Here is a 23,541-nt window from a genome sequence, read left to right as displayed (position 1 = left end):
CACAGGAGAGTAAACAGGGATATCAAACAAGCAAAGTAGGAAAAACAATAACAATCTGGATATTAGATGCCCCTACCCCGTCACTGTGACCTAATTTAGCACCAAACAATATAGGCTGGAGCTCTATCAATCTTTGGGGGGATGGTGATGGTCTGAAGGATGGTTGGAGGGAACTTTCTTGAACTAGTTTAAACCTAGAGACATAGAATGTGGGCTAAACCCTCCTGGATCAAGGCAGACGAAGATGGATCGGTGCAGGGTTGATGACTAGAGATGTGAAATGGATCAACATAACGGGGTGCAAATGTCCTTGACACATCTCTGGGAGAGAGGTCCCTTGTGGATAGCCAGACATGTTGCACAGGGGCAAACTGGGGGCTGGTGTTTGGTGGTGGTTGGCAGACTGTGGCTGTGGGCCTATTCAACTCACAGGAGTTGTTTGGACCAGGCTGTGAGAAGGAAGACAACACAGTGCCATCTCCAACTAGTTCATCCAATCAGCTTGTCCATTCTAGCCTCCGCCAAGAAGACAAGCTGCTGACTGTAGTGTTGGATTAGATCAACGGGTGTTAATGGCTCTGGCTGAGCACGGTCTGCTGGGTCCTTTGTAACCAAATTGTTCTATCACAAAGCTAGAGGAGGGGCCCAAATGTACAGTAGGAGAGTGAAGTTCAAATGTCATTTTACACAAAACCAGGTAATCATCTCAACAGAAAAACAAATATTCTCAGATGAATGAAAGTGAACCTAAGACTTGGCATGAATCATGACAGTGTTGCTATATCTCCTCTTAACATACTGCAAATGGGAAGATTCAATCCAGTGTCATCCAAGAAAAAATTGGTATTACCTGGAGGAGGGGATCTGTAGATTCTCTTTGAAATGCCATTTAAAATAACACTGAAAACATGTTTGCTCACACACTTGTATCCAAGGGACGTACATATTCTTCAAATCAGGCCTTTGCTATGGAGCTCAGCAAACACCTTCAAAAATGTCTGTGTTTAGTGTTTTAACTTCCTCCAAACCGAGTGATTTATTGAATCTATTCTGTCATTCATTCAATCGTTTCAACCCGTTTCACCCGCTGTTGCGGGTCACAGGGTGCTGGAGCCTATCAAAGCCGATTGGGGGCGTGAGGCAGAGAACACTCTTGGCCCAATGACAGTGCACCACAGAGCCACACATATGCATGACAAACATGCAATGTTATATATTTTAGCACATCTTTACAAACATCTACAGTCTGTACAGTAGTTTTTAGAGGGTAGGTCTTATGAGCCCAAACACCATCACCAGGTGTTGAAACCTTAATCATTGATTTCCTCAGGGTGATTGAAAAGTGTATTTATTCTGCAATCAATTTACACATGTTAAACAATGAATGTGGCATGTATTTTCATTCATTTGATTTTGTGTATTTTCATGAACAAAACCAGATTTCAACAGATGCAAATGATAAAGCTAAATATTTTAGTAGGAGATAAGGTGTCACATATCTGTTTTCATGAATAATTCTCCCCAGAGCAGATGTTTGCTTGGACCTGACAAGACTAATGCATATGTTAATATGTGATTTGTTGAAAAGTCAGTCAGTCAGTCAGTCACAAGATTAATGCATATATTAACAACATTTGTTGAAAACTCACTCACTCAAATGGGGCAGCAATGGCTCATCGGTAGGGTAGACGTCTTGAAGACAGATTGCCTAGCCATCAGGACATCCTCCGGAGTCTGAGATGACGGTGGGAGGTGTCAGCTCACCTCCCAGCCACTGCCGAGGCACCCTTGAGCAAGGTGCTGTCCTCCCTACAAACTGTTCGTTTGAAGTGCGATCCCCCTACTGTTTGTTGTGGATGTTAGTAATTGCATGTCTACAGTCCCCTAGAGTGTTGTGTTCAGGGGCCTGTATTCAACTATGTATGAATGCATAACCTAACCCATATATGTAACTGCATGCAACTGTAGTGTAGAGTAAGACAATTTCTCCATTGAGGGATAATGAAGTGGACTTTCTTCTTTCTTTTTGTTAAATATAAAGTAACAAATGGAGAACGTAGGCTGTAAAGCTAATTGAATAATAACCATAGTGTTTACTGTACAAAGATGGGATGAATACTAGAGGAGTGTTGTTTCTGGAGTCTTTTTTGGGGTTGTGTGTGTCCTGTGTTTCTGAGTACCATATTAATTTTTTTCTTTGATTTCTTTTATATCATTTTTTTCTGTTTAGGCATGTACTCTACTCTAGGTGCACCCTAAACGTAACCCTCCCAGCAAGAAGGTTCCTTGGTTCAATTCCAACGGACAACATTGTCCCCAGGCAGAGAGGAAGAACAGCAAACAAAAAAACTCAAATACAAATAATGACTCAGTGTCATAACTGTTGCTTTTTACATATTTTTTTGGTCTACCAGAAAGACAAAATGCCTCAAGATGTTTATACAATCCAAACAAGTGAAGACTGCACGAACCTCTATGTTCAAGGTTAACCAAGCAACAACTCAATGACACAGGAGAGGCAGTTCATCGGGTAAGAACTTAGAAGTCCTACATATGAAGGATAAAGGATATTATTGGAAGATAATAGTGCAAATGTTCTAGGCAAAAAAAGGACCAAGAGCATAAAATTAACAAACAAAACAAAAATAAACCAAGCAAAACACAACTTAAAAAACCCATAGTAGCTTTTGACTCAAATCATAACATGTTAACATGTTAACAGTCTCAGGAGAGTTTAAATGTCTGTATTTCCCACCAACCAATTAGAACTCAAGAAGCTGTTTGGATGAAGGTGAAATCTTCCACCCCCAAACAGAAGTTCACTTACTTCAGTTCCCGTGACCTGGATGAATCTACATCCACAAAGCCATTTGAATTCATCCTGTGGGCATCCCAAATCTGGTTCATTTTGGAAAGAGATGAGTTTTGCCTCACACTATCAGAACATTGGCTTTGCTGGAATAAATTTATAAATACCATGAATTGTCTGAAAATGACTTTAGCTGGATGATCAATCATCGCAACAGCCAGACGGGCTCCGGTGGTATAAATGCAGCCATCCTTCTCATGTCAGACTATTTCCATTTAAAACTAAATGATGCATGGAGATTCTGGACAATTTATAGGTCTTATATGGAAGCACTGTCTTGTAAACATTAAAGTTATTTTCATATTCAGTATTTTCAGGACAATGCATTTTTTATACTTTTGTGACAGTTTTAAAACTGTCATATATCCAATGTTGTTTTCATAAATTTTTAGTAACTTGAACCTTCTACCCTGCTACTAATAATTGCTGGAAAAAATAAAAATAAAGACTTTTGCATGTATCATTTATTTTCTTCTGATAAGTTTGACTCAAGTAATACTGAGGCAATTTGCAAATATTTGAAAGAAGAAATGTATATAAGATTTAATAAGTATTCCTGCAGTTATGGAACATGATACATGATCACTAACCTTTATCACTGTAGAGCAGGGGTGCTCAGACTCTTTTGGCATGTGAACCATTTATAAAATGACCAAGTCAAAATGATCTACCTACTATGAAAATACCAAACATATTTACAGTATTCATAATATATTCAGATTTTTTTAATATGTAAAATGTATGTTGACATACATAACCACAAGAGTCCATATTGCACAACACAACACAATTATCCATGTACATTTTTTGTCATTGCCCGAGTTTTCTCTGATGACTTGCACTGAATGAAAACAGCCATTGAAAGCAGTTGTCAAACTCTGTTAGGATCCTGCGTTGTTTTGCGTTTGCATTCCGTTCCTCTTCCTGCAGGTGTTTTGGGTGTGTCTGTTAAGCATGCAGGGAGCTTCTAAGGTAGGCAGCTGATGAGACATACCTGAGTTGCATCCTTCATAAACTGCTCCGTATTGGGCCGGTCATTTCTCTTCTTCTTTGCCAGAGAATTCAGCCATGTTTGTATACGTAGTTGTCTCTCAGCTGCTTGCTCTTGTCTCTCGCCTGTGGGTTTTGTCACTATGCACTGCTGCATTTTAGGTTTGCAATTTATTCAATGTTTCATCCTGAGAATTGAAATTGTTTTTTACATCTTGCCTGATGCTGCTTTTTTGGTCTATGTGTTCTCCAGTTGGTAACCTAACACTGACGGACAATTGTAAGTCTCCCTTGGATCGCCAGTCCTGACGCCATATTTGAGGAAGATTGCACTGGCACTGCAACTTTGAGGAGAGATTTTGTATCTTTCTTTTGAAAGCATTAACATGTACTTAGCGTAGTTGAGTCAGCTGCCTTACCAAATACTGTTTTTACCATCTTTGTCTTGATCTTAACCATGACTCACCTGAAATGGTGCTTGTGGTAGCTTTCACTTCTGAAGTTGGCTGTGAGAAAAGGACTGCTGTGTTGACAACTGGCACTTTTGTTCCTCCAACTTCTTCCTTTGCAGCACACTTTTTGGCGGAAAGTCAGTGTAATTGTTTCTATAAACAGTCTAAAAATGCTGCTCCACATTTCCCTACGACTGAGGCAAAAGAACTTAGTAAATGTCATAATGAAAAAAGGTCCTCCTCCCATTCCATATGAAAGTGTTATGTTTTTATTTTACTTGGTCCAGCTCGCCTACTCATTGATACTTTTTTCTTAAGTTTAAGGCAAAACAAAGTGAGGTCTAAAATTGTAGGTAACTCACTAGCTAACTTGTTTTTGTCTGAGCAATGTCTGCACATGAACGCTGACCTAAGTTCAAGAAAAGTCAGATGTAGTCGTGTATGCCAATCAGGTGATGAGCTGGCTGACGAGATGACACTGCATGCACGGTGACCTAAATTCAAGTCATTGACATATTTTTTTGATGTCATGTGATCACCCGAACTAACAGAACTACCACCTGGATTGACCAGTCAAACGTGATCGACGTATTGAGCACCTCTGCTGCAGGGTGTTCATATGTAACCTGACTGCTGAATGTCAACAGTGTCAACAGCTTCACAGCTGTCACTGTCCTCATAGGATATTTTATCATGTTATTAGCAACAGGAGGGCAATTAGTGGTGCTGCATAGTCAAGTTAAAGTCCATGTCATAAATATGAGCATGCTGGGAGATGGTGAAACTAATGCATTTTAAAGTTGACCTTTTCTTTTTTTTTGTTTTTCTTTTCACATATACAGCTCTGATGTGTGGCTCAGAGTTAATTTCAGGAGCAGATTTTAGTTCAATAAACACATTCATGTTCTCAATTATTAACGTTGCATGAATGTTTGTTTGTTTATTTGAAAGAAGCATCTCCAGGGATACTATGGCAGTTTTTTACTTTTGAAGCTGCCTGTTGAATACGAGGCTGTACAGAGCTAAAGAAGACTGCAGAGATGAATAACAATGCTCAGTGGGTGAACCTTAACACTTTTTCCATTACCATTTGAGCCAGAAAAACATGGCGCAGCTTTAAAGTATAGTCACACATTTCTGACTTAGTAGAACTGAATACTGACATCTGTTGCATTTTTAAAAGTAACCTACATTACTTGGAGGTCTAACTTTTAGTAGAACAGTCATTGTAACACATATGAATAATGATAATAATAAATAAATCCTAATGTTTCAGATTGCATGCTCTGTGTCTGTGAAGGTTCTCTCGAGGCTCTCTGGCTTTGTGTCACCACCACTTTGTGTCACCAGTTTAGGTGAAAAAGCGTACGCAGGTGGGATTGTGAGCATGAGCGGTTGTCTATGTGTGGTCCTGTGGTGAGATGCAATGTGCCCAGGGTACAACCCACCTCTTGCCCATAGTCAGCTGAGATGGGGGCCAGCATAACTCATGACCCTTAATTTCAGATAAGAAGCTGACAATAGCAGTCGTCTTGTCTTCAAGAAAAGGAATTAGTAATATGAATTACAAAACTGATGGTACTGTGAACAGGGATTTTTTTTTCTTAAGCCTATTTCTTGTTTCAGGCTGCAGACGTATCAGAAACTTCTCTTCTGAATATGAATAAATTTATCTGACCTATTAGTCACCTGCCATGATTGAACAGTTTACTGCCCCTCTCTCAGTGCTCTCAAACTTTTCTCTTGCAGTGATTCACATTCTGTCGAGGCACTGTGGCAACATTCCTTAACTACTGAATCACAATCAGTCATTTGTTTTTACAGTTGTCATATGGTTTGGAAGTGACAACCCATTCACTCCCTGCGGCAAACACAGCCTGCACTGGCTCACAGTACAGGTAGTCCTCAACATAACTGGATAAGCAACTGTAGATGAGAAGATTGTTGACTTTCTGTAAAATATTCAACACAAGCTGAACACATACAGTAACCATGTCAGTCTAGACAACACATCAGCCACTTTGAAAACATTGCCTTTTCATGCCAGCCTATACAACACATGAGGGGCAGAGTTTTACTGTGTGTATGTTGCATATGTTCTTGCACTTGATGCATGTATATTGTGTTTTTCTGTCCTTTTTGGGTGCACACACTTTGCAGCACTTCTTTTTGTTGCTGCTGGCCGCAACCTAGAATAATGGAAAGATCAGGAATTTTACCAACACCTCTCTCTCTTTCGCAAGGCATGAGTGTCAGACATATACTGCAACAGCATCACACACTCACTTCAGGCTTTGCAGATGGTGGTTCTTTAGGTTGGAATGGACAGGTCTTGAGCATTCTCATCCTGAATCCTACTCATGATGGCTGCCGAGGCTGGGGTTCTTGGAACAAGTCTTCATTTGAGGTCTCACCAGTGCCTTTCCCAGTTCCTCGAGAAAGAGGCGTCTCCTCTGGAGCTTTCCTCTGTTCCACTCTGGGTTCAGTGCCATCCAGATGATAAAGGCGTTGTTCGCTGAGATGTCCAATATGTCAAAGAATATCACCAGTGGCCAGCATAATGTCCTCCGTTTGCAGCTGTAGGAAGTCACCAGCTTGTCTATGTTGTCTACCCCTCCTTTTGTGGCATTGTAATCCATAATGATCTCTGGTTTCTGATGCTCCTGACCACAGATTCTCCCATCCCTGTGTAGTGTACTCATAAGTACCACATTCTTGCCTTTCTTTGGCACATAGGATACAAGGAACGTGCCAGCCATTTACACAAACTTGGAAGACTTGACAGGCCTGTTCTTTGTAGTTGGCAGTTGGGGTGGGAGCTCAGGCTTGTTTTTCTGTGTCGTTCCCACGATGGCAGTGGTTCTTAATCTTGTTGGAGGTACCGAACCCTGTCGGTTTCATATGCTCACTGACCGAACCCTTTAGTAAAAAAAAATTGTTTTTTAAAAAAATTTAAGACATAAGTATATGTTTTACTGGTGTATTTAATGAATTGTGCATTGATGTCACCTTTTTCAAAGAACAAAACCAAGACAGTACATGAACTCACATGAAGTTACCTACCTGCAAATCAGTGTGACTTCTGCTGTTGTTATTGAGAGACCAGTTCAGATATGTGTGGCTTCACCTTGGCAAGTGCTACTCTTATTTTCACAGGAAAGTCTGTTTCTTTTCTTTTCCATCCAGCTGTTCCTTTATTTTTGCCAGTGCCAGACTAGAGTTGCTCAACTTGACATTCAAATCATGCAGAACACTGACTCCCATCACGTTCCATTATACAGTACATGTAAATTCACGTTGCACATATTCATTCGACCACTTTCGTTTTTGCTCAACATAGTTACTATGAATTAAAATATTAAGAAAGCAATCAGATGACGTATCATCATGACAGGCATAGATCGACTACTGAGTGCGAAAAATCCCCTGTAGCACAGGTAGGCCAATCAATGTAGTGTCATGTGATCATCTGCAGCCAGTGATGGCTAAGGGGGGCGTGTCATCATGAATTGACACGATGTGTCAAACGTACACAGTGATTCATGTATGTTTGGCAAAAATGTTTTGTTTCGACCCCCGTCTCCGCCGAACCCCTGAGACCGACTCACCGAACCCCTAGGGTTCAATCGAACCCAGGTTGAGAACCAGTGCACTATGATCAGCTTCCTCTTTAGGAGCTCCTGTCCCAGCTTGTGAAAGGTAAAAAAATTGTTGCATGTGATGTTGTGTTCATTGAGTAGTGGTAAGATCTTAAGCCCGAGCCCGAGTCCAAGCCCGACCCGGCCCGAAATTCGAATCGGGTCGGGCTCAAAATGTCAATAATTACGTTGGGCTTTAATAACCGTGAGCTGGGGTCGGGCTAGATTTTTTTAGGCCCGATCTGACCTCTACCACTGAGTCCTTGAGTCATGTCCATGACAACTCTCATTCCTTGATTTTTCTCAGGGTTTACTCCAACAGGTTTTACCTGTGTAGACTTGTAGGTACCAAGCATATGAGGAAATGGCATCACAGGCGGCCCAGATCTTTATACCACACTTTGCAGGTTTAGATGGTACATACAGCCTAAGGGGGCAGCTACCCCTAAATGGCATCAGCATCATCATCATCATCATCATCACCACACACACACACACACACACACACACACACACACACACACACACACACACACACACACACACACACACACACACACACACACACACACACACACACACACACACACACACACACAGTCGTGATAATCATTACTAAACGCTAAATACTGGGGGGTAATAACCTTTGATTATGCACAACGTTTCAGACATATTGTCGTTAACCCACATTTCTGCCTTTCGTTTCCGCGGACAACGTGTCAGGTTTTATTATGAAAAATGCAACCGGATGAGGATTGATCCACGGAGACAAAAAAGAAAAATAAATCCCAAATCATTAATTATTGTCATTAACACACATTTCCGCGGACAACGTGTCAGGTTTTATTTTGAAAAATGCAACCGGATGCGGATTGATCCACGGAGACAAAAAAGAAAAATAAATCCCAAAGTTATTAAAGAAGGATTATTGGGGAGTGAAAGCGCCGCTTGTACACTCTTTTCTGCCACCACGAAGGGTAGGTCTCTTGGAACTGTTATCCTAAATTTAATTTATATTATTAAATTACACACACTGATAATTCATGGCGCTAATTATAGCGTGGAGTGCTGAAACTTGCATGATTTAAAGCAAAGTGTCGCGGAAACTTGGAAACTGATTTAGAAGAAAATGAATTTTTGTTTTTAGGATGCGAATAGGTGTTTAATCCAGCTGGTCCTCTCTAGTGAGGCGCTTCAATGATTCAACTCTTCTGGGGTCGTCCGGGGTCGACATTTCGCTTACTTAATGTCATATATGACCTAAAACAGTAGTTCCAGTCGGGGTTTTCATGACATTAACTACACTTAAAAAATCGGAAAATACTTTGAATCGAGTGGAACTCATATTAGTGGTGTGAACTTATGATATCAAAGTAAGCAAATTAATTAATTTTGAACTGAATGACGGACGAACCTCAAGATATCTGAGTTCACAAGAGTTCAGATATCTGATACTGACCACGTGGAAAAAAAAAACCACACATAAGGGGCGATCATGTTGACTCTTGTTACCCCTCAATTTTGATGCAACTTTTTTTCATTAAATTGAATCGGACAGAAATCCACAGATAAAACTTCGTGGGTCGCTTGAATGGACAGACGACCGCATAGATTTTATTTTCATTAAAGCAGGTCTCTTAGTACCTGGAAGGAAAAGCATGCGTCCATCGTAAACAGCTGACTGGTAAGGCCATTGCACATGAACCATTCACAATGTGAAAAATTAAGAATAGAGTACAATATATATTCCATTGCGTCGTTGGTGTACACAGCATTCTCAAAAGAATTAAGTCCATGTATTTGTCAGTGACCTGCGTATCCAGTGATGTGTATTATAAAGTTATTCTCCATTTAAAATAACCACTCTTGGCCAATTTTTACCCCAAATCGCTGAATTTTCACATTTACCGCTGAAATACTGAGCAGAGACCTGCAGTGAGGCACCACTAATTAGATTTACAAAAATATGAACCATTTATTCACCAATTAATTAGCAACAGATCGTTAGTCTCATAGCAGAATTATTTAGAAATACAAACTGTAAAACACAATTAGCACATTTGATTTTAAAAAAATGTTATGTTGTTTCCTACATGTTTGCTTATATGTTACAATTACTTATAAATGGAGTCCATGTGCCGCTCCTTCTGAAAAAAAGCATAGAATTTTTTTTTGAGTTGAGATATGTAATCCTTTATTTTTATAGTAAGGCAAGGCGAGTGGAAAACAAACGAATGGCTGCACTTGACTAGGTGACTGTAGATTGTAGTTTGCTGTCACTTCTACGGCTGAGGAAGAGGAATCCTTGGCCGAATCCCTGGGATCAACAGCGCCCCCTACCACGGGGCAGGAGAACTTCGCTCCTTGTTTCATGCCTTTTTCCCAGCGGTTTCAGGACCGCTCAACTCAAGAAAGATGTTACACACATACAGTTGTTGGCAAAAAAACACTGTACATTATATAAATGAGCTAAATTATGGGAATTTAGTTCATAGAACAAACGTGTTTAAACGTTTTAATAGCGGCATATAGAGAGATAGCATTATAGTCTCACTGTATAGCATGCCAGCACTGCTAGCCGAGTCATCGCACAATCCATGGTGAGGCATGGCTGGCTGGTGCCTCACCGCAGGTCTCTTCTCAGTATTTCAGCGGTAAATGTGAAACTTCAGTGATTTTGAGAGAAAATAACCTGGAATTGGTGATGTTACTCAGAAAAAAACGTTATAATTCACATCACTGGATAAATACAACCATTTAATTTACTGTATTTCTTCCATTTTTCAATTTTTTCTTTCATGACGGTTGGTGAGGCCACTGTCACTGTGTCACTGTGTGTGATTGTCTTTCTTTAGTTGAGCGATTCTAAAACGGCTGGGAAGAGGCACTGAGGAACACAATTCTCCTGCCTCATGGTAGGGGGCGCTGGTGATCCTAGGGATTCTTCTTCCACAGCCGCAGAATAAGTGACAGCAAGCTACAATCTATTGTATAGTCAGCATGTAAAGTGCAGTCATTCATTTGTTTTTCCGCTCGCCTTCCTTTTATATAAAAATGGAGGATTACATATCTGGACTCAAACATTTTCCGATGCTTTTGTTCTGAAGGAGCTGTGCATGGACTTCATTTATAAGTAAACATAACATATAAACAAACATGTAGGTAACAACATAACAATGTTTTTTTTAATCAAATGTACTGATTTGTGTGTTACAGTTTGTGTAAATAATTCTGCTAAGAGAATTTATATATAGCCCACTAACTGCTGCTACTTAAATGGTGAATAAGCTACACTGTAGGTTCATATGTTTGTAAGTCTGATTATGATCAGGTCAGTGCTTCACCAGCCATGAACCTCACCACACGTCGCTGGTATTAGTTGAATGTTATTAATTATAATATTGTCAATATGTTTAGGGAAATACACCTTTTTGAATAATGTAAGTTCAAGTGAATGTTATTTTCTCACTGCCCTGTTTTATTTGATAGTAAAACCAACTTGTTTTCTTTGCGGATTGATAACTGCATAATGCCTGCTAATAACAAACTTTATAGTGTATGTTTTTAAGTTGGATTTCTGTAAAACTGCTTGGAACCATTGGTTAAACTTTTTGTCCAAGCTATTACTATCATGCACATCAATCACAGAAAGCTACTTAAAATGTAAGTTACTTTCTCAGTATCCAACACCACCAGTAGAAAAATCCTCATTTTAATGGTTGTTTTTTTCTTTTCCTTAAACAATTCCTAAATATCTCGTTTGTTTAAAGTAGCTAATGGATCACAGTGTGCTGAATTTGATGATAATAATCAGCTGTATTCAGATGATTTACTGAATATTCTTTGTGTGAGAGCAAACATTTCTACCTGAAAAAACATAACAGCTATTAAAAAGAATGTCAATTTAACCTGAGAGAACCTATGGTGACACCAGTGTGACACACAAATTGAATGTCCTTGTTCTATGCTGTCCACTTTGTATTAACCCACATTATTTTTCTTTATGATAAATGTGTGGTTTCTTAGGCGTTAAAATAAAGTAGGAAGTTCAAAAAAGATAAAAATGACTAAAAGGATCTTAATGAATGAGCTGCACTTGGTGATCCTCCTTCTGCTCTCTCCTCTACCTGATTGCATCCCTTGCTTTTACTCTTTTTGTCTCTCCCTTGCTTTCTCGGTCTCAATATTTTATGCCAGAAGGTTATGTTAGTTTAAATACTAGTCGCCATCAATAGAGGAGGGCATTTTTCTCATATTTTGACAGAAAAGACTTGGAACTAGTTTTTCTGCAGGAAGTAGTGATAAAGATAATGGGATAAACTGGGCTCTGTGGTGGAAGGGCCAGCATTGTCAAGAAGGTCAGGCTGTGGACCCAAATACAGGACACCATAGGCAGAGTCTTGGTCCATGGTTTTAATAACTTGAAAATGACATACACGGGAAGAAAGGCAAACAGAATGCAGGCAGAACAAGGCAGGGACCAAACAGAACCACAGGAACTAAACTACAAGAGACAAGACTTCAGAAAAAACAAACCTGCAAAGAGCTCAGACCAAACCTGGCTTAAGAAGCCTCATGGTGATGAGATCAAACATGATCAGGTGAGAAGAACAGCAACGGGCGTGGTGATGAGCAGCAGGTGTGGAGAGGACCAACAGGTGTGGAACCTCAGCTCCACCCACAAGTTTGGCCTCCCTGCCACACACCAGCACCGCCACACCGAACCGTGACAAGCATGCGCTATTGAATGGCACATAGTCATTCGTTTTTTACCATTGCTTCCTCTAAATATTACCAAAGAGGCAGTGAAAGTTAGGGCTTTAGTAACCACTACATGCAGTTCATACTGTTTGACGACAGTGTTTTCTGTCAGGAATTTGATACATTTTACACAATATGTTTTGAAAAGGAAAGAGATTTTGTGTCTTTAAGTTGGTTGTGGAAAGTAGGCAAAGCACAAATTCCACTGTGCAATAAACAAATTATTCCACAGTGAACAATATTATACAAAATTAACGTAAGAAATAAAGGATTGGAAAGCAGGTTATTCACTCATAAAAACACAGATAGTCATAAGCTTCGGGAAACAAAACAAGAATTACGTTTATTTTTTGGAGAAAGAGTTAAAGGGTTTTTGTAAGGTCACGTTTCACCAGCAATGACATGGATGTTCCCATCTCTTTTATTTAACCTGGAAAATAATGTCTCAAATCAAGCAGATTGTTTATCTGCCTGTCTGCTTCCTTGACGGGACAGTAACCAGTGATCTGGGTTGGGATGAGGCAGCCTGCTCTGGCCTATATATGAATAATCTGCTGTAGGAGCAGTAGAGGTCTGAGTACAGACCTTTCTTGAATGCAAATGTGTCTTGGGAGGACTTACCAGCTGCTGTGGGTTAAATGGAATCTGGATGAGTTCCTGGACTGGATGAGTTTCTGACAATTTTTTACAAGTACTTCTTGAAGTGTATTGGGGTTGACCCCTGGGAGGTACTGCAGAATTTTTTTTAGACAGTCCTATTGCCTGTTTATTAACATCCTGCAATACTTTCTCTTTTAAAAAAAGGAGATTAGGCTCTATCTCAACCCTGTTAATAACAGCAATGAAAGCAACAGTAAGGCAAAGAAAAGGGAAGTGAAAAAGAATCTAGTTATCTCTGAACTGGTTAATGTTCTCTTTTAGAAGAATAAAGTTTATAAAACAAAGTGAGGAAATAAAGGGGATAAAATAACAAAAATAGAGATAAAATGAATGGAAGCTGCTCTAACACCAGCTAGAATATCACCGTGTTTGTGTGTGTGTGGATGTGTGTGTTACATTTTAGATGTTCAAGTGACTGCAAATCATTATATTCTATTCAAATGGTAAAAGCAGAACAGAGAAGAAATGGCGCAAATGTGCAAATGAACAATTACGTGGCAATTATGTGCAAACAAATACACAAAAATAGAAAGAAATCAATCTCAATGAAATTCTTCATCCGATCACTGTAAAGACTGACATGTGGTAGTTTTGGGTTTGAATTTCTATTTTTAATTACAACTGTATTGTCTTTGTTTAGTAAAGCCCTGCCATTTGAACAACATGCTTTTTTCAGCAATAATGTCAGAGGAACATCCCCAGCCCAAATTCAGCCAGTCTCAGGTGGTTGAGCTCATGAAGAGGCTCTACAGGCTGACACCATCAGAAATGAATTCGCTGCCAAGCTACTGTGACCAGAACTTCTACGTGATGACCAGCGAGGGGGATGAATACGTCCTGAAAATAATGAACTCAGATGACAGCAAGAACCCTACCCTGATTGATGTTCAGACATCTCTCATGTCTTTCCTGCATCAGAATAAATTTCCTACCCCAACAGCTCTGCCCACCATCTCTGGACAGTTAATGAGCCTGGAAGAAAAAGGTATGAAACTAGTATCATGGCAGAGACCTGAGAAAAAAAATCTAACACCTTGAGAAATTGCACTATAATTTGCTGTAATTCTATTGTGGAATTCATAGCAGTCTTGGATCCAGTGTTTGTCATGATATATTTATAGGTTAATTATCTCTTGTTCAACCGCTAAATGCACTTTCATGCAAAAAAATAATAAATTACATTGTGCCAATAATAATGACATTATTAAACTTTATTAAACATTTTTTAAAATGTTGTATACATTTTAGAAGAAAGTGAAGTTAACTGCAGACAAAACAAGAAAATTAACTTTTTAATACATTACACCAAACATGTCAAAAGTGATGTGTGATCTTTGGAAGTTTTAAAATATTTATGGGTTAGAGCATTGGTCACTAATCATTCAATACTTTGCCAAGTCTTGCGAAGGTCAGTGTGGTCATTGTGATTGCACATTGTTAGTTTATCAGAGCTCAGATAGAGACACATTATCACAGTCAGTGAGAGGCGCATCAGTCTGGAAGGTCCTGTACTTTGTTCTTGTTATTTTCATTTTCAAAAATGTCATTTCACTGAGAAAATTAAAGCCAAAGTAGGCTTTTATGCTTACTGTGCTTGAGGAGAAGAGAGGAACTTTTCCATGCTCCCTGGTCCCCAAAGGTTATCATCCTTTTACCTCGCATTTCAATTTTTTCTATAATTATTTTCATGTCCACAGGGGAAAAATCCACAACTTTGCTAGCAGGCACCTGTTGGTGGATGCTTACTGATTTCCTCTTACCTTCCCAAAGATCATAACATGCATCACAACCAACAGGCCATCCCCTGGGTTAGAGTATTTGACGGACTCTCCGGGAATCTCTTGAACTTTAAAACATCATTATATGTTAAGCAACCAGGCAAGCCTTTTCTCAGGATGACCTTACCTACCTTAACAGGCGATGCCAGCAACAACGTCATGCACTATCCACTTTGCTTCAAATCAGAACTGTGTGGAAAGTGAACTGGAAAAGTAAAGCAGTCCTAGACAGAGGATTTTGAGAGCAAACATAGTGAAATCAAATCCAAACCCAACCGTAAATCCAAATTGAGAGCACAGATATTAGACAACAATTTAAAAAGGACTTAACATTATAGACATTTTCTGAACTTTTCAGTTATAATTGTGTGACTGAATAATCAATAATTGAGTGATGCAAGGCTTTTAAAGACCTTGTTAATGAGTTACTATAATGGATGTTATCTCTGTTTAAAATTTTTCCAGTGTGGAGAATTGTTCATCTGAACATGATACAAACCTGGTATTTTGTAAAAGATTTTAAATTAAAATCTTTGTATGCACTTTCCTTTCAGGGTTCTGCTGACTGAGAGCCACTTCTCACCTCTGCTCATAGCTGGTGTTTTTCTGTGTAGTTCATTGACTAGAGGACACTGTTAGAGGTTTTGGAGATAAAGTCAGAGAGGCCAGACTGAGATGGTTTGGACATGTCCAGAGGAGAGATAGTGAATATATTGGTAGAAGGATGCTGAGTTTTGAACTGCCAGACAGGAGGCCTAGAGGAAGACCAAAGAGGAGGTTTATGGATGTAGTCAAAGAGGACATGAAGGTAGTTGGTGTTAGAGAAGAGGATGCAGAAGACAGGGTTAGATGGAGTCAACTGATTCGCTGTGGGACAAGTCGAAAGGAGAAGAAAAAGATTGACTAGAGGACACCCTTCTCATTGGGTATTAAAAGCACTTTTACAACCCCCTGACTGGAGCTCACCTTGCCAGTTAGCTTTTTCATTAAAATCACATGTAAACTCTTGAAAGATATGTGAATTTCAGTCTATGAGCATTTCCCAAGGAAGCTTCAGGCAGTATCACAGGCCAAGAAAATGGTCCAGTCTGAAAATGTTTTAATCTGTATGTTTATGAGCCAAGTTAATTTTTCATAGAGCTAATAATTATTTTAAAAATATGCCACAAAGTAAAAAGTATAAAAATAAGAGAAAAAATAAAGCTAAAATTCATAATCATAACTTCAATATTGTGATATATGACATCACAGCAGGTTTCTTCACATTATAACTTGACATCTCTTGTTATGATCATGTGTCCTTGCGCCAGGATGCAGAGTAGAGCTAATGCTTTATGATGGCAAAAGGTGAAGGTACAAGTCTTTAATTCAAATCTTGTGTTTGCCTTTGACAGACTGTGGCTACGGATGTAAGAAGTACCTGGTGCGATTGTTGACTTATTTGCCTGGAACCTTAATTTCCAAGGTTCCTTTAACACCACAGTTACTCTATGAAACCGGCAAGATGGCAGCCAAAATGGACGAAATCCTGCAGGAGGTCTGACATCCTTCTGATCAAACTTGACATCCAGAGGAAGTAAAAGTTGTAACAAGGTTTATGTAGGTGAACCCGCAGAAGAATCATTTGCGGTCCTGAATTGTTTTTTTTTATAAAAAAAAACAAAACCTGCACTGGTGTGACAAGAATAAAAGTGTTGTTCAGTCAAAAATTTGCTACATCAATTTTATTTTTTTTTGTATTATCTTAGAATCTAATTCAAATAATGTAAACTGTAAAGAAAAATTACACTGAAACAGACTTAATAAATGCTAGCTGACTTAATATTGTTCATATCAATGAGTCCCCAAATGTCCCTAATGTTCAAGTTAAAACGCATTATATAATGTTATGGTGAGATATTACATTACTATCTTTTAAGTTTAGAATTTTGTATTCAATAACAATGTTATGTTGATTCGTGTTAGGACAGTGAAAAAACAATGATCATATTGATTTGAAGTGCTATTTTTCAGCCATAATGTATATGATTAAAAAAGTTGGTCTTATGGAATCGCTCAGAATAACATCTAACAGTGATTAAACTTTGTTTTTGTCTTCTCTATTACTGTTGTCATCCCCAGTTCAAACACCCCGATCTTAGTGTGTTGCAGAGGGAGCAATTTATTTGGAGTCTGTCCAATATTCCCTTCCTGGAGGCATATATTTATGTCTTAGATGGACACCCTCTTCAGGCGGCTTTGAAGTCAGTCATTCATCAGTACAAATCCTCTGTGATCCCAAATCACTCCAATTTCCGCAAGGGTGAGTATTACCGTAAATTTACTTATCTCTAGAATCTTTTCAAAGTGGTTTTTAATGCATCTATCCTATTGACAGCTTTGGCTGGAGGGGTAATATTTTTGAATTGCCTATCTTGACATTACAACACACACATATTGGGCCCAACACACGAGAATTAGCATTCCTGTTTTCTTATTAGGGCAACACACATACTGCCCAAAGTAAAAAGCAATTCACATGTATGGTGTGGGACAAAGTTTCTTGATGTGTTTAAACTAGGGCTGTCATTTTAACGCGTTAATTAGATTAATTACGCTGCAAATTAACGCTCTATAAAAATTAACGCAATTAATCGTGAGTGGCAAGTCAATGTACAAGCATTTTAAATTTGGCCCATTGAGGGACTCGTAGGCTGCAGTGGCACGATACTTTGTACCTGCACCACTAGTCAAAAGCAGGGTGACTGACAACAGAGATGGACGCGACACAGGAGAGCGAGGCAAGCCCACTAGGACCTTTGGGCGGGAAGTTTATTTCTAAAAAGAACAAAGACGGGACTATCAACAAAAACACAGTTATTTGTACCTTTTGTAAAACAGAATTTTCATATCACCGAAGCAGCTCCAGCCTATATGCAAAACATGTCAAGGACACAAAGAGTTGTCTGTTGTCAGTTCCTGTAACGTTGGCTTACCCTTTTAAAGGAAAAGCCTGTTGGCATCTTGATATTCAGTTGCCTTATTTAAAGGCATGTTATACTATTCATTTTGAATTGCTGTATTGAGTCAGCTTTAGTATTCATTTTGATTGAGAGTCTGCTTATGTGCCTATTTCATTTATTTTATTTAACTGTATTTGTATTGCAGTTTTGAGAAATGCACCTGGCCTAATTGGTTTGCTGATGTGCTTGGCCTTTTTTCTTTTGAATTTCATTTATAAAGCACACTTAAGCAATAAATATGTGGATTTCAAATCTTCTTGGTGCATTCTATTGATTAGTCATGTACTACAATTTTGTAATGTCCTAAAATTCAAATTCTTTATTTGGGGGCCTTTAGCAGGTATATGATTAAAATGTGATTATAATTACATTAATTTTCTTAATCGCCTGACAGCACTAGTTTAAACCGAAATTAAAATTCTGTAATCTGCTTGTATGAGCGGCAGTGGATAGTGCTGTTGCCGCATAGCAAGGCAGTTCCAGGTTCCCATCCCTTTCTGTGCAGAGTTTGTATGTTCTCCCTGAGTCTGCATGGGTTCACTCTGGGTTCTCCGGTATGCATGCATAGTTGTCTGTGTCTCTGTGTGGCTCTGCAGTGCACTGGCGTCACGCCTGGAGTTTCTCCTGCCACATGACCTAAGCCAGCTGGGATAGGCTCCAACTCTCCATGACCTGTGCAAGCGGATGAAGCGGTTAGAGAAAATGAAGGATGAATACCATGCCTGTTTTAGCTTGTAGACAGAAACAGTCTACAACAGAACAGTATAATCCTAAAAACGTGCACTAGTTAAATTAATATCTAGCTAGTGCACATTTAGCGCACCCACAGAAATCTAATTCCATTTTCGCATATCTCCATGGCATTATACTGCTCACAGATACCAGGAGCTCTTCAAAAAGCATAGATTCTGTAGTGCACAAAGAAAAACTACTTGAAAGCACATATGTGGGTCTTTGCACAGTCTCAAAAATCATTGTTTTCTCTTTGAAAGTCAGTTCAACTGATAAACTTTCAAAACCATCCAAATTAAATATCTGATTCTTGAGAGTCGTGACAAAACATGTCCCACATAGACAAGTCTTGATGTTTTCTACAAGCATACGTAGAGCCGAACATGGTCAATACAGCAACACTAACATCATGCAGTGAGTGGTATATGACAGGAAGTGCTTTTCCAGTTTTGACAATCAGCTGCTCTACTGATGGAGGTTTTCTCGTTTGCTTCCACTTGTGTTTAGTTACCAGCTGTGCTTGCTGTGAGAGTCTTTCCAAATCTCTATTCAATGACTTGAACTCATTTACCATGTCTTAGGCCATCAGATCAGCAAATTGTATCTCAAAGTCTCCGACAGACACACCAGAGGTGTAACTTAGTTGGACCTGGTCCTCTGCACACTCCTGTGGATGAGTCATGAACTTTAAAAGATGAAGTTCTCCAAAGCATGCTTTTAAAGACTGCAGGGGATTAGATCAGTGAGCCAGCTGCGGGACATTCAACTTTTGGTCGGGGTCATTTGTTGTGCAAGCATTTTTAAATTCTCTCAGTTTTTTAAAGTGTGGCAAACAACATGTTTCAATATCCACAATAAGTAGTTAGTTTGTTTTCAAATGCAAACACTGCTTGTTAAAGGGATAAGACTATATTTCTAATGTCTTATATTTTGACATTGAGCTGCTTCAGATGTTCAGTAAATGTTTTTTAACCTTCAGCCTACAAATTTACATGGTAAAATAGCACAGACCTTTATCTATTTGAATGAATAACTGTAATCAATATTGTATAAATTGTACCAATTCTCAAGAATCAATGAGATGTACTTCCATGACAATCTATACATTGTGAGTAATTACAGAACTAACATGTGCTCAGTTATTTGTAGATCCATTCAGTTATGATTCAAGCACTCTGCTGCCTCTAGCTCATTGCAGCAACAACCATATTTCAATTGTTTTTGTCCATCTCAAGCTTATAATATTATAATGCAATAATACCCTCTTTATGTTTTCTCTTTCATTTCTAAGGCATTGTCCATGGTGACCTAAATGACTTGAATATACTTGTACAGCCTTGTGAGAGTGATGGCTACAAAATTTCTGGCATTCTTGACTTCGGGGATTTGAGCAGTGGCTACTTTATCTATGAGCTAGCCATCACCATCGCCTACATGATGGTTCACCACCAAACACCCATAGAAGTGGGAGGACCCATGCTTGCAGGATGGGAAAATGTCTTTCCTCTTAACAAGTCAGAAAAGGATTGTCTCTATGTGCTGGTGCTGTCCCGCTTTTGCCAGTCAATAGTTTATGCTCATTACTTTGTGATCCAGAATCCAGAAAATGAGGAATATCTGATGGTGACTGCCAAGAAAGCTGTCCATGCTTTCCGTCATCTTTTGGAGCTAGGGAAGGAGGAGGCAGAGAAAGTATGGTTTCAGACTGCTGCTCAATTCAATGATAGAAAGCAAGAAACATAACAGTCATGCATATTGTCGTAAAAAATACAAATTCTTTCACTCAAGAGCAGAAGGAAAAGAAGGAAGAAGGTCAAGAACAGATGTCATTCCTGTACTACTGGCATATGTGCTAATGATATAAGAAAAACTTCAGAGTTTTGCAGTAATAATCAAACAATACTTAAGCAAGAATGTAAGTTTCGCAGTAATAAAAGATATTTTAGAACCTTTGTAAGCTTTGCAGTAATAAACAAATAATATAGGGAGTGTAAAATTTAAAAAAACAAAAATCAAGCAATAATAAACAATATTGTAAGGGCTATAAATATATTAATATGTAAGATCACTGAGATGGCATTGACCCAGCCAGGAGGTGATGCGGATTTGGTAAAAAAAAAAAAAGTTACATAAGAGCCATTGAAAACAGATGGAATTGTTGAAAATTATTAAACTTTGCAATAGTAATCCAAATGTTAAAAGTGTTGAGAATGTTGACAAACTTGGTGATGAGGCGGAGTGTCCCCCGCCTGCTGCTGCATAAAGACTAAATAAATTTGTGAGATGTCCTGTAATTTATCACGCCAATCCTCTCTCTGGCTCTACAGACATGTGGTACAGCTGGTAGTATTGAATTATTTTCAGAAACTTTTACTAATACAGTGGTACCTCTACTTATGAATGTCTCTACATACGAAATTTTCTACAGGCGTTTCTACTTACGAAACGCCTCAACAGGAAAATATTGCCTCTAGTTACAAAATAAATTTCGAGTTACGAAAGGTAAAAATACAGTATGGGCTGCTACTTGCAACTCCCAAAGGTTCCTGAACGTGACATTCTTATAGCTGCTCTACCATTGGCTATTACCTGGCATCCTGGCATCCCATTGCCTAAGAGGGATCTCTGTGTGTCGCTAGATAGGTGTCTATGCAGGGTCCTCGTCATTCGGCCTTCGACCCATGACATGTTCTGATAGTTTTACGCAAATATATTAATTTTTTGAGTTTTCGCTATGGATTCCAAGATAGAGGTAAGATTGGGCCTAAAAAATTCAGCCTGACCCGAACCAAGCCCGAGGGTATTAAGCCCGAACCGAGCTTAACTCTCATTTATTGTGTAATAATCTAATTGTAACATGTATTTGTTACATGTTTTGATGCATTTTTATGTTTTAAAAAAAGTTTATGTCTGAATTTTGGGGGGCTTGGAACGGATTAGGGCATTTGCATGAAAAACGCGTCTCTACTTATGAAACTTTCGACTTACAAAATTTCTTCCAGAACCAATTAGTTTCATAAGTAGAGGTACCACTGTATACTGAATGCTGATGATTTTTGAATCACATGCTGTTATGCCTGCCTATGTCAAATGATTATTTACAAATATTTGCTTTGATACATAAATAATTGTTCATAAAATGTAGTTGAATTAATGTTGTGGACATTGAATTCATGCTGCTGAATTTTTTTTCCATGTTTTCAATGTATAAAGTTAATGTTCAGAAACATTTCCCACAGTTAATTTTCACTACTTTTGAATTTCTAAATTTAAACTTGTCACAAAAGACTTTTGCTTTCTTTTTGTTGTTGAATTTTAAATATCTGTCTTCTGTTTTGGAACTGAGAACTGTAATAATGACTGTATTCATTTCTTAAAGCTTTGAACTTTGGCCGAATTGATCCAGGGTTTGATGAAACATCTAATTGTGAAATGGTCTTATTGGTTGAAATTAGAACCATACCCAGTGAAATTTACACATTCTTGCAACTCACTGTCCATGATAAATAAATAAATAAATATTTCTCTGGCCATTCAAGTGCACAGATCATAGAATGGAACATGGTGGAATGGAACATGAAACCAGATGTATTTGGTTATTTGGTTAAGTTATTTATTAACAGAAAGCTGATTAACTGACAAAGCAATGGGCTGTTGGATGTTGCTCGACATAAAGATATAAACAGAACAAAAAGAGGACTCACTAAAGTGGAGCTGATAGGTACCTGAGAATAACCAGTAAAACATATACTGTACTTATATCTTATCATTATTATTTTTTTAACTAAAGGGTTCGGTGACTGATATGAAACTGGCAGGGTTCGGTACCTCCAACAAGGTTAAGAACCACTGACTTAGAACAATCACAAATTCAGTCAGCCAGGAGGCGCACAGCAACAGCCAAACAGCTGCAAATTGAACTTCTGGCAGGGCTTTTGAAGCAGATGATCCTGCAGGGTGCAGATGGGCAGAGGGTGTCAGGCATGCGGCGCACCAATCAGGGAAGGGGGACGGAGCAGCTGGGGCCAGACGGTGCAGCATCTCAGCAGACAGAGGGCACCATTTTTTATAATTCAGTGGACCGTCATTTAACACAGGGGTTACATTCCAAAAAGTACCCGTGCTAAGTGAAATCTGTGAAGTGGTCCATCTATTTTTTAGTTATTATACAATATGAAATCTGTGAAGTGGTCCATCTATTTTTTAGTTATTATACAATACTGAACTACGTATACAATGAAATCAAAGACCAAAACCTGTTTTCAGGCCCAAGCATTAAAAAATAAAATAAAAAAATAAACGTTTTCAACAAATAACTACGATATTTTTTACTGTAAAATAATATTTTTAATAGTCAGTACGAGGTTGGACACAGTGTGATTCACGCGTTTTTCACTGTGCCTCTAACTTTGCGTCTTCCTCACTCCGCTCCGCTGTAGCGTCTTTTTCTGCTGAAGGCTGTGATGCAGGTGTCTTTTTCCGAGAGAAGAACCTAATTATGGATAATTGTTGCACATAATTGCACTCTTTTTTCTTCTGGACAAGAAGATTTTTATAAACAGACATGCCACCTTCAATTATATTTGAGACCACCCTTACAATGGTCTTGTTGCGGACAGTTACAACCCTTTTTGCATCCATGTTAAAACGTATTGCTGC

The 23,541-nt window shown here is 38.7% G+C and overlaps 1 protein-coding gene and 1 pseudogene across 3 annotated transcripts; one reads left to right on the top strand and one right to left on the bottom strand.

Moving 5' to 3' along the window:
* Positions 1-6,119: 6,119 nt before the first annotated feature.
* LOC137598833 (piggyBac transposable element-derived protein 4-like) lies at positions 6,120-8,426 on the bottom strand (annotated as a pseudogene).
* Positions 7,873-22,914, top strand: LOC137599256 (hydroxylysine kinase-like). Of its 3 annotated transcripts, none has more exons than XM_068320078.1 (5): positions 7,873-8,010; positions 14,047-14,355; positions 16,543-16,685; positions 17,270-17,450; positions 20,174-22,914. In XM_068320078.1, the coding sequence occupies exons 2-5, from the start codon at positions 14,052-14,054 to the stop codon at positions 20,623-20,625; spliced, it is 1,080 nt and encodes a 359-aa protein (XP_068176179.1). In that variant the 5' UTR covers positions 7,873-8,010; positions 14,047-14,051; the 3' UTR covers positions 20,626-22,914. The 3 variants fall into 3 exon arrangements, with proteins under 3 accessions (XP_068176179.1, XP_068176177.1, XP_068176178.1); XM_068320076.1 differs by lacking the exon at positions 7,873-8,010 and adding an exon at positions 8,848-8,926; XM_068320077.1 differs by lacking the exon at positions 7,873-8,010 and adding an exon at positions 9,458-9,633.
* Positions 22,915-23,541: the final 627 nt, after the last annotated feature.

Source organism: Antennarius striatus, chromosome 7, assembly GCF_040054535.1.
Source record: "Antennarius striatus isolate MH-2024 chromosome 7, ASM4005453v1, whole genome shotgun sequence".
NCBI classification, from domain to species: domain Eukaryota; kingdom Metazoa; phylum Chordata; class Actinopteri; order Lophiiformes; family Antennariidae; genus Antennarius; species Antennarius striatus.
The sequence above is the reverse complement of the archived record's forward strand: the minus strand, read 5'-3'. Positions and strand labels throughout refer to the sequence as shown.